Source organism: Nelumbo nucifera, chromosome 4, assembly GCF_055504915.1.
Source record: "Nelumbo nucifera cultivar China Antique chromosome 4, China Antique-T2T, whole genome shotgun sequence".
Taxonomy (NCBI): domain Eukaryota; kingdom Viridiplantae; phylum Streptophyta; class Magnoliopsida; order Proteales; family Nelumbonaceae; genus Nelumbo; species Nelumbo nucifera.
Genome location: NC_142652.1, coordinates 11,243,371 through 11,255,570, shown reverse-complemented (window position 1 = coordinate 11,255,570; position 12,200 = coordinate 11,243,371). Strand labels below are relative to the sequence as shown.

The 12,200-nt window shown below is 35.2% G+C and overlaps 1 protein-coding gene and 1 pseudogene across 1 annotated transcript in view; one reads left to right on the top strand and one right to left on the bottom strand.

Moving 5' to 3' along the window:
* The window catches only part of LOC104587219 (uncharacterized), a 41,715-nt gene extending 38,434 nt beyond the window's left edge, over positions 1-3,281 (top strand). Inside the window, exons 21-23 of the mRNA XM_088903091.1 lie at positions 1,555-1,616; positions 1,701-1,752; positions 2,976-3,281. Of these exons, the coding sequence (XP_088759217.1) occupies positions 1,555-1,616; positions 1,701-1,752; positions 2,976-3,008 (147 nt within the window). The 3' untranslated portion in view covers positions 3,009-3,281. The remainder of the gene's footprint in view (positions 1-1,554; positions 1,617-1,700; positions 1,753-2,975) is intronic.
* Positions 3,282-7,816: 4,535 nt separating this feature from the next.
* On the bottom strand, positions 7,817-9,768 carry LOC109113990 (putative inactive poly [ADP-ribose] polymerase SRO2; annotated as a pseudogene).
* Between the last annotated feature and the right edge of the window lie 2,432 nt (positions 9,769-12,200).

The following is a 12,200-nucleotide window of genomic DNA, read 5'->3' as shown; positions in this document are numbered from 1 at the left end:
TTGCTCTGCACCAAACCTCACCAACAGGGAAAGGGGGGAAGGTAGGACTGGTGGACTGACTTAAGACTTTGAAGAATGAGACACAAGAGAAGATGCCTTTGGGGGTAGGTGTCCAAATTCTAGAATCCGCCCTAGTGGGGTCTAAGACAACGTTATCAAGAAGTGCAATAAGGCTCGAAATACTGTCGAGGTCTGAGTCCCTCAAATCCCTTCTTAAACCCAAGTTCCACCCAATCCCAGAAGTGGAAGAGGACAGGGTGATGAAAGACGAGATCGGCTCATTTTTCAAATCAGAAAGAGCATATAAAGAAAGAAATTGGTCCTTTAAAGGGGCGCTCCTCACCTAGGTTTGTTCCCAAAATTTTATGGAATTACCGGAATTCAAGTCATACCTGATATTAGGGGAGAAAACTGGTAGCAAGTCATGAATGGCTTTCCAAGGAGAGTTGCTTGTGGTCCTAGCTCTGATTCCAGCATCCCATCCATTGTCCTCCAACCCATGTATACTTGCCATTATTCTAGTCCATAGCTTCTCCTTCTCCATAGGGAACCTCCACAACCACTTCCCCAACATAGTCATATTCCTTCTCCTGATACTCCCAAGCCCCACGCCACCACAAGACTTACTCCTACACACTATCTCCCAACTAACTCTGTGATCCCTCTTCTCCTCTCCTGGCTCCCACAGGAAAAATCTCTCATGAACTTCTCTAATCTGTTAGCAACCTTCACTGGGATTTTAAACACCGATAGGAAAAAGATGGGTAAGTTAGCAAGCGTGGCCTTAATTAGTGTAATTCTCCCACTGAGAGAGAGGTAGTTCTTTTTCCAGGATACCAGTCTTTTTTCAAACCTTTCCACCACCGGGTTCCAAAAGCTCTCTCGCATGGGATTATCACCTAATGGCAACCCTAAGTAGTTCAAAGGCCACCCGAAACTTCGAAACTTTGTAATTATTTTTTAAACGAAAAGATTAGGGAAGGGAGGGAGGTTCGAACAGCTCATCTCCCAAAACCCTATTATAGCTGACTTCTTCTCTCTTTGCTGCTGATATCTGCCCTTTTTCATACTTTTTAAATCAGTCCTCTCATTCTTTTGGACTGTTTTTCTTCTCTTAGCTGTATACTTCTTGATTAGTATAGCTATATATGATTCTCCTGGGTGTTCAACACAGCAGGTTTTTGAAATATACTGGGTTTGGGGGAGTTGGAGGGGCAAGAAATAGAAATTTGAAATATCCTGGTATTTTGTTTTAAAAATATAGGTCTAATTCTTATCCGTATCATTTAAATATAGGTCTATTATTCCTTCTTTTCATCAGCTATTGTCATAATGAAAATAAAATTAAGATTGAGATGGTAGATTGCTTGAACAGTTCAGTATAATTTGAACTTTGAGGATATCTTATTGAGAAAAGATTGAAGTATGCCAGCTTCAAATTATCTAGAAAAAGAAGGGAAAAGAGAAAAATAACAGAACATGATCGACTTTATTCAGATTATAGCTGTTGGTAGCTTATTTGTACCTTTTTTCATTATCTTTCACAATATACAGATATCTTCAGCTTCTGCTAGAGAAAAAGAACTACAATCTCAAGTGATTAGTCTCCAGCAAAGGTATGAGATGTGGTATATGGTTTTTATTTCTAGCATGTTTTTGTTGATATTCCATGTTCAACTGAAAGTTATTTTTAATGTCAGCATTGGAAATCTTGTTGAAGAGTTGCAGAGACAGAAAATAATCAATTCTCAGGTATGCATCTCCTCTCTTGAAGTGAGTGCAAAATCGTGTTGGAGAAACATAAATGTTATTGCTAGGGATGTCAACTGTTTGGTTTGAACTGTAAAGCTACCTTGATCCAACCCTATCAAATCAGGATTGGGTTACATGAGTATAACCTGCGTTGGTTTTGGGTTTTGCTAGTTCCAACCCATTGGGTTATTGTAACCATGTACATACAGGGTCATGTGGCTGGTGACATAGTGACATTGAAAATCTTTAAATATATACCAATAACCTTCACCAAGAACAAGGTGCCGTTCACGAGGTAGAGCAGATTGGTATTGGTATGGGGTTGGGGTGGGTTTAGTAATTCCATTGCATTAAGCCGAGGCGGCCCAGGTTCAATAGCAGGTGACTTTGGAGCAGGGTTGGATTGAGTCAGACCCATACTGAACCCAACTAGTTGATATTCCTACTTATTGCCCCATGTGTTTTCCAAGATTTCTGGTGCATGATGGGAAGGTTAATTTGTCAGGTATTAATCTTTTAGTTTAAGGGAGATGGATGATGTGCTCCTTTTACCCTAAATTGGTGGTTGTGCCTTTAGCTGCTAGTGGTTGAAAGCTTATAAGGGCTCAAGGAAGTTTGCATGTGAACAAAGGATGCTTGCATTCAGGAGTGGGGTGGTTGCCTTCGTGACATGCCCATCCAAGAGCCAAGCCATTAGGTTCTGTTTAGATTAGTGCTGAATGCAAGGGAAGGAAAAGGAATCAAATACTTTTTTGCCTCAATTATGTGTTAAGTTTTGCTTCCATGCTGAAATTCAAAATCTGCGCAATTTTCATATTGATGTCACAGATTCTGCAAGTTTCCATATTTTCTGACTTACAGAAATACTAAAACTTTAAGAATTGGGTACCAAATCCCTATCCAATCATGTCAATACCAATCCAAAATACTAAGTCTTCCTTTCTTCCTGATCCCTGAGCAAATAAAAGAAAAGCTGGTGATCATGTTTACTTGCCCTGCTACAATGTAAGATCCTGGAAACACATCCAGAATATCTTGGTGTGCTGGTGGGCGCTTCCTCCATCCCCTCCCCACCCCCCCCCCCCCACACCCACCAAAATAAATAAATAAATAAGCATGTTCATTGACAAGAGGACAAGATTAAATAATTGATTTTCAGTAGGTTTTATTTTTAGTATTGGGAACCAATGAACTAAATGTGTCTGTTTCTGCTTATTTTGCAGCTGGAGAGGCAATTAAATGCTTTGCACAAGTAGGACGAGATAAAGATACAGAAAGAATGAAATAACAGCTATATGTTACCGAGTTCCCCCCCACGCAAGAACTCAATGGACCCACTGAGGTGCTTTAGCGAGAATTCCGTGCTTCATGTGTTTTGCATTGTATTTTTAAGTGTACAATATATTGATGGACTTTGGGTGATGAAAGCACACCCAAATTTTGAGATGGCCTTCAGCGATTCACTATATATAGTTTCTTGTAATTGAATGATCCAATATTGTATATTATTTCCTCCCTCCCTCCCTGTATGTGTGTGTACGCGTTTGTGCTCTCATGTATTCATTTGTTTAAGGAAAAAAAAGGCAATTACCCAACGCTAGTCCCAACTATCCAGAGGGTCTTGGGTTACTCATCTAACCTTCGGCATATTTTGCACAAAGTGCCTCTTCCAAACTCAAACTCGACCTCCTCATTCACACATTTTTCATATCACAAACCATAATTTTACAATCAAATGTATACGTGATTGCTTTGCAGCATTTTAGATGATCATGATGGTAAATATCAATCCAATTTTTTTTACATTTTTTTTATTATTCTGTGTACAAAAATAATTCTTATTTATCATATTTATTTTTATTTAATATATGATATGATGAATATATAATATTAAATATGTTTTTAAATGTTTTTTTGCAAATTTTTTTATTTTTTTTGTATTTTTGTGTTTTAATCTTTTTTTTATTATTTAATTATGGCATCAAGGGTTGACACATTTGACACGAAAGGTAGAACTGTTGACCCGCCAACAAATAGTAATCCAATTATTTTTTGGGTAATTTTAAATTTTGCATTTTAGGTTCATCATTAAAGAAACAATTCTTGTTTATCATACTTGCTTTTTAATATTATTATTGCAAAAATGTTAGAGATGTTCCCAAAATTTTTTACAACCTTATTTTATGTAATTTTTTATATTTGTTTTTATTTTGAAAAAAAATTATTATTTAACTATGACATCCTGAGTTGATCCATTTGGTTGGATGGTAGAATTTCTTACCACTTGGATGAAAAAATTATTTTTATATTTTAATTAGCTTAAAAAAATATGGATTTTATGTTATTAGAAGTTTTGGATATATATTTAATTAATAGAATTTATTGGTGAGGAAAAACTACTTTAAACATAGAGTTCATTATGGGAGTTAATACCTTAAATATGACTTTGAGGGAATTGAATGGGAGTTATTACTTATTCATGCTTGTAGATGGTGTTAGACATATACTCTCACAAGTCACCCAGCTTTTAAAGTATATTTTAGTAGTTTATACAGATAATAAACTATCAAAATATTTTTATTATGTATTTATATATTTTTTATAGTTATTTGAACCTATCTTGTTCATTGTTAGTGATATATTTTGGGAATTTATTTGTTTCTCTCCCCTAGCCAAGCATTAAATGTTTTTTTTTTCATTGTTGCAATGTTTTTTAAAGCATATCCTGATAAGTTTCTTAATATTGTCTTCCTGATACTCTTTGCAATATCGATGGTTATATGATTCATACCTTATTTTTGGGATTTATGAGTTTTGAAAACATATCCATTAATAATTTTACTGACATATTGGGGCTTTGCCAAATAAAAGATTCAAAATATTGAAACACCGTACTGTATCTGTATTAGAGATTAGAGTGAATATCAAATCTGTTAATTCAAAAAAAAAAAAAAAATTATTTCAAAAACCAGGAATGGGATCTGCTCCTTACACATGGGCGCTTCACAGGCACATCTACCATGCATTGAACATCTCCTGTGAATAATAACTTTAAGTACGGGAGATGTTCCTAATGCATGGTAGGATGTGCGTGTGAGGTCGGTGTGAGGCGCCCTGTGTGAGGAGTAGATCCGGTCTCTAAAAACCAATGGTCATATTTGTTTCATCAGATTTATCAATACTTTGAACCTTGGCCAAATAATGCCTTTAAACCGTAAATAAGAAGTCGGAGTCCAAGAAAAAACTGGATCTCTTGTTTATCATTTCAATTTGGGCCTTGGATTTATTTATTTGTTGAATAGAATACAAAAACCTCTCCTAAAATTTCTGACAATCATAAAAACCTCCCCTGCAGTTTCACTTTAGTAAAAACCTCCCTTAAATTTTTAAAAAACTCGACAAAACCTCCCTTCCCTCAATGACTCAGATGGAAAACGGCTATATTTAAGAAATTACCCTTGAAACGTCATTTGATGAATTTGCAAAATACCTTATTTGCCCTCAATTGAGCATCTTATTCACATTTGTTGTTTTTTTGTCAGAGCAAACAGAAATCAAAAGATTGCAGCCTCTCCATGGGTTGGTCGGTGGGGGCCTCACCGCCAAACTGCAAGCTCTTCGTAGGATGGCTACTAGCCAGTCGGCTTCACGTCTACTTGCTCTGTCTCCACTCCAACGATTGAATAGAGTGAGAAGCAGGACCGTCGTCACTCACCGGTCGCAATAGAAGAAAAGGGCGGGAAAAGATCACTACAAGGAAGGCCATTGCGCATCGGAGTTAAATATATATTCCAATCTAATGGCATGTGAGTGTGTAGTTCCTCCTCTCACGAAAAAGGAAGGCGGTTTCTTGCTTTACGAAAAAGGAGCCATGCTCAAACCTTCACGAAAAAGGAGAGTGTGTGGCTCCTCCCAGTCTAATTGCTCAAACCTTTCACGAAAAAGGTCTGAGTTAGAAGAAAAACAGTAAAAAATTGGAACTATACCTACCTAAAATAGATTTAAGCAGAGAAGGAACTGGGAGGTGGAAACGATGGAAAGAGAAGTAGAAGGAAGAAGAATCGGAAGGCGGATTTAAAAACGTGCAGGAGGAAATCATCTTCCTAATCCTTGTGTAGTAAAGAAAATGACTTAGAAATTGAGTTCTAAATGGTTAAATCAATTTATTGCTTAGCCAATCCTTCAAGCTTTGGCTGCAAAAAGCTCTTCATCTTCTTCAACGTTGAAGGGTATCCAACGATGAGTTTCTTGTGGAACCCAGGGCCAATGGAGTACGTATGTGGAACCCAGTAGCATTCAAATCATAACCTTTCCCCTCCTGTGCTTCTGCACCGCCCTTTGCAGCAAGAATATTTCAGTATAAATGTATGTAAATTAATTTATAAAAGGGTAAAATGGGTATTTGGAATAAAATTATGCATCGACATGACATTTTCTGTTTGAGTCATTGATCGAAAGGGAGGTTTTTGTCAAATTTTAAAAAAATTCAAAGAAGATTTTTCTTAATGTAAAACTATAAGAGATTTTTATGATTGTCATAAATTTCAGGGGAGATTTTTGTATTTTACCCTTATTTATTTGAATTAGGCCAATATTTTGGTTTCTTTGCTTGCTGGCAACCCAAGAACAATTTAGTTATTACTTTCTAGGTTTCTTCTTATTACCTATTCTGGTAGTCATCTCCCTCCTATGAAATATTATATAAAAATTATATGGTAGCATAATATCGTTACTGTTTAGGGTTAGAACTTAGAGGGTCAGGTCTAATTGAGGCCAACCCTAACATAACCCAAAGTGTTGAACCCAATGATACAAATAAGGTCCAACCACAACTTGAAATTGAGTTGGGTCTGAATTTGCCCAATTTATTTGTTTTTCCTTTTACTACAATTTTCTTGTTTTTTTCAAATTTAAGATTAGCAGATTACTCACTTTAACTCAAGGTTTTAAAAACCAACCCAACCATTATGGGCACTGGTTTTTGGGTTAGTGGTTCAACCATCAACAGTTCAAATGGATGGCTCGTTCTAACAAAAAAATTAAAATAAAATAAAAAATGACAAAAAACCATTGAACAGGTCAACATTTCAACCACTTGGGTCAACGAATCAATCAATTTAACGATTTTTTGCTAGGGACCGGTTTTGGAGTAAAATGGAACCGGTTGCCAGCTGAATGGTTCGACCTAACGACAATTTGAAAACATTGCTTTAACTTTTGTCTTCAATATATAGTTATGATACATTCAAACACAATTGCAAGTTATAATTAAGGGTCATTTACTAGGACACCCCTTATAATTTCATAGATTTACTTAAACCTACCCTATAGTCTGTATTTAACTAAAACACTGCTTATGGTTTGTAACCTATTTACTTAATCGACGTTTCATTAAGAACTATTTGTTGAATTCGGATTAGGTAAACGCTTTGGCTGTTCAGTGGGCTGTGGAACAAATGGTGAAGTTCCATGCCAGTAATAAATTCATGGGCCCCACTGTGAAAGGTGTGGAACCCATGTATTTTATTATTGGATTGGTTCCACAATCCACTGAACAACCAAAGTGTTCAGCTAAACCTTGCTCCTATTTATTTTATCATTTGAAAATAATAACATGATCATCTAAACTAAGTGAAAAATGTTTAAGGGAATAGACCCATGGTTATTTATTCCAAAAGTACCCTAAACTAAGTGGAAAATGTTCAAGGGTATGGATCCATGGTTGTTTATTTAAAAAGTACTCCTAACACATTTTTGTATTGAAAATAAAATTGATCAATTAGAGAAAAACAGAGTGATTGTCAGTGTATTATTAGGGATAAAAATGACATTTTTGTTTTTAGTTTCTTTTAATTAAATTTATTTGAATGGATGTTAGTGTTAAAAATGTCATTTTTCATTTTCATCTAATAAAAGATAGATTAAATAAATTAATTACAAACTATAAAGGATGTTTTAATAAAACACAAAGCTTTTAGTAAATTCATAAAACTACACCTCATAGCGAATGTTTTAGTAAATAACCTTATAATTAAAACCAAATTATCCATTCTTTTCTTTTCCTTTTCTCTTTTTTCTATTCTTTATGTTTATTTCGTTTTGTGGTAATCTTGAAGGTTATTATTACAGCGTCATCTGGACGGTACCTCTCAGAAATTTTTTACACGTTACAAAGCAACGAAAACATTTGCCTCCCAGTGAAGTTACCTTTGTATGAACAAGCTGAGGAGAATAGGAACAAAGAAACAAGAGACTGTCATTCGGGAATCCGCTGAATTTTCTATCTTCATCGTTTTGTTTGGCCAATCAGTTCTAGTTGCCTTTTCCTTCCTCTAACAGGCTCTCTAACTATTTGGCGTTTCTCCCTGGTGAAGGAGCCTTAAATTCCTGAGAACAAATAACATTCAGAAGTCAATTTTCGAGGAACAGCCTTGATTGATTGAGAGAGAGCTTTGAATCGGGCTTCTCAAGTCTCTAGTTCGAATTGAGTTTAAGCCTAACAATCTATTGTTCGACTAGAGCCCAGAACCATACAATCTATTGTTCTCAGGCCCCCCACGCTGCCCAAAACCATGAGAAATGATCCTTCGATTCCATCCTTTGAAGTCCCGTACCAAACATATTTGATATTGGCGTTGCCGTGGCACTTCTGTGTGATTGCTCCTGAGAAAATCCCAAATGACTGTATTCTGGTTCTTCCAAGGAAATTTGAGAAAGAATTTTTGTGAATCCTAACAACCTCTGTATGCCTTCCAACTGATCTCATACCCAATAGGAATCTTTGCTTGATATTGTTATGCTCTTTATCTCCTCCTTCCAATCTTATCATTCCATCCCCACCAAAGATTCGACTTCCCTGAAGACTGGCACCACAAATACCACTCTCGGAGTCAGAAACTGGTGTTTCCTGATCTTGGATAGTCTCTGGCACTAAAAATCCGATATCTCTATTCTGTACGTGCACCTTTGATCTATCTGTTATTGAACGGTTAGAATCTAAGACACTAGAATTATTTCCGTCGGTCATTCCTATACCGAGATACCGGTGCCGGCATTTCTGCGGGTTATTTTCCATAACAAATGAATGCTAATGAAAACCGGGGGTAAGTAATGGAATTGGAACCTAAAAAGATCTCCAAGACAACCAGCCTAAACCCAAACAAGTAGTCGAGCTCCCTGCATATTGAAGCTGCAGAAGCTAAACGGTCCTCCGGCTAGGAAATAGAGAGAAGCGGCAAGAACGGAAGCAAATTCGAATCCCTTGATGAAGATCAAGGCTGCGGATTTAAAATTTCAATTCACAAGACATCCAGGTTGTCGAATCAGATTCTACAACTAGAAACTAAAAGTGTAATCCACAAACAAAGAATAAGAACAAGAACACACATCTCCCCCAAATCAATCTAGAGATGTGAGATCAAATCCATCCACAGAATAAGCAGGGATTTCTTCCCCTCGAACCTGGAATCACGAATCTAGATAAACCAAAATGAACTTGAGAACTACAGAGCAGTTTAATCTTTCACAAATTGCAGAACCTTTACAAGGAGATGTGCAAATTCAAGACCAAATTAAACAGAAAAAGGAACTAAAGAACAATTTTTCTGCTTCTGACAGAATTCCAACATAGATAACGAAATTTGAAACAAAAGAATGGTAAAGAAATGCAGAAGCAATGAAGAACCTCATAATACTTGACTGAAGTCTGTGATGCAGAACACCCACTTGGAAGCTCGTTAATTTTCTTAACGAAAAACCTCCTCTTGAAGCTTGTAAACCGTTGAGAAAGAAAACCCAAGAAAGAACGGAGATGAAGACTTCTTGGGGTTCAAGGCTTGGTGTTAAACAAACCAACGACAGAAAGCAACTGGGATTTAATGCGAGGAGGGGAGGGAAAACGTGAGAGTGGTAAGCGGTTAATAATATATCAAATAAAGTCGACATTATTCCCGTTGCTCTGAGGTCTGACATCTGAAAGTACAATAGGTATATTGGTATTGGTGAATTTTTCTTTCCTTTGAATTCTGAATGCACATAATGTTGTTTTGAATTCTGAATTCTAAAAATTATCAAATATTCATTTTGACCCTATATAGAGAGTTTTTTTTTTGTCTTTTTGGGGTATCATTAGAAAACAAAAGTTGTATGATTGCATTTTAGGAAATAAGAGATAAGAGGAAACGAATAATCATTTTTCTCTTAAAGTTAAAAGATTCCCCTTAAGAGATAAGAGTTAATAGGAAATGAGCAGGCCCTGAGGCTGATACGTGGTAATTCCGATTCGACTCATTTCTTGGCGGTGCGACGCAAATTGATTTTTGTCGCTGCAAACTGTCCGGTTTGCGAGTGTTTGTTAAACTTTAATCCGGGACAATACCAATAAGCAATTACCTGCATTTGGGAAAAAAGTCGAATAAGTACTTATTCTATAAAATAAATCCATCCAATGACTAATAATTTAAATTTTGGGAAAATTTCCGATTAGTACCTTGTACTTTGTGTTTAGTGTCACTTTGGTTCCTGAATTTTAAAATGCGATAATTTAATATCTAAATTTTCAAAATGTATCAATTAGTACCTATCGTTAATCAGCCATTAAGTGGCATTTGAAAAGACACAAATGTCCTTCAAGTGTCATCTAATTTTCTTTATCAACCATCCAAACGTTGATAAAAAACGAACAACCCCAAATCTTCAAGAAAGTTGGGGTCACCGGAATGCCTACTCAGATGTGACCCCAACTTTCTTGAATAGAAGATGCAAGGATTTGGGACTGTTCATTTTTTATCAACGTTTGGATGGTTGATAAAGAGAACTAGATGACACTCAAAGGGCATTTGTGTCTTTTCAAATACCATATAATGACTAGTTAACGACATGTACTAGATTGACACATTTTGAAAGTTTGGGAACTGAATTGTTGTGTTTTAAAGTTTGAGGACCAAAGTGGCACTAGGCCAAAAGTATAGGGACTAATCGAGATTTTTCCCTTAAATTTTTGGTAAATTACAAAAACCCCACCTTAATATGGTATTAGTGACAAATATATTTTTAAACATTTATTTGCAACAAAGACTACTTAAACTTTTACTTTCTAATAAATACCCCCTCAGTTAAAATGTTGTCATAATTTTGAAAAAGATTCTCATTCATTTATTTATAATTTCTTAAATCCCCAAACTACCATTTTCTTAGTTATTTGAATGATTTTTTATTCAATTAGTTTTCTAAATATAACATTGAAGTCCACTCGGTTGCTCCAATAGATCTTTGCAAACTTATGGCTACATTCAATATTCAAATGAAATGGTAGAGGTTTCTTTATGATAGATATAAATTTATGGTTTCATTTGGTTTTTCTTAAATTATTGGAGAAACGAGTGGATACTTTTTTTTTTTTATTTTAAGATGAAGAGAGACATTTCTGTGAGTGAAATGAATCAAGAAATAAAAAAAAAAATCTATGTAAAAAAATTCTTGTTATTTTAGTTGGTTTCATTGGGAGAAGATGGAGGTATTTTTTGTCAATTAAGGTTTAAGAGAAGAAGGCAAGAAATAAAATAAGAAAGTTTTGGTGGATATTTTTATAATTTAATGCATTCTATCATCTGACTTAAAGGGTATTTGTCGCAAAGTAAAAATTCAAGAAGTATTTGTTGCAAATAAAAATTCAAGGGGTATTTAACATTAACCGCATGATACAAGGACATCTTTGTAATTTATCCCAAATTATTTTTTAATAATTGTTTTTTATGTTTTAGTCCATCTTGGCGGCTACAGTTTTTAAAATACCTATACTAGCCACAGAAGTGTTTTTTCACCAATAATCAATTACTCATAAGCGCTTATTAATAATAAACACTCCCAAATTGGGGTTAACCATTCTTTATAACCAGATTAAAATATAGATATATCCAATACACAAGGTTCGGTATTAGTATATCGATCTGACAATACTCTATTTTATTTGTACTTTATTAGCATTAGAAGGGCTGTCATCTTTCATCCCAAAAAACTCCTGTGTATTTTGGTGTGTCCATTTTGTTTGTAGCTTTGATCTCTTCCATAAATATATGGCATATCTTCCTTTACATTTCATATAAATATGCCAAATGGATATGTTTGATTAAAACCCTGAAATTCCCAGATCGGTGACTTCTAATTCTGATATGATATGCGTATAGATGCTTTAAACCTTGTTTCTAAGTCTTGAAACATTATAGAGATGAGAAGTTATTAGTCCCAAATCATGTAAAATACTAAAAGCAAAAGCAAAATGAAAAGGTCGGTAAATAAAAATTAATTAGTTATACAAAATGAATAAATAAATAAATATTACTAGGCATAAACCTAAAATGTAAATTGATGTACAGACGGGTGGATATACATGCTTCTCTTAAATTTCCAGCTTCACTGCGTCTGTCTTGTTAACCATTGTAGGCTTGTAG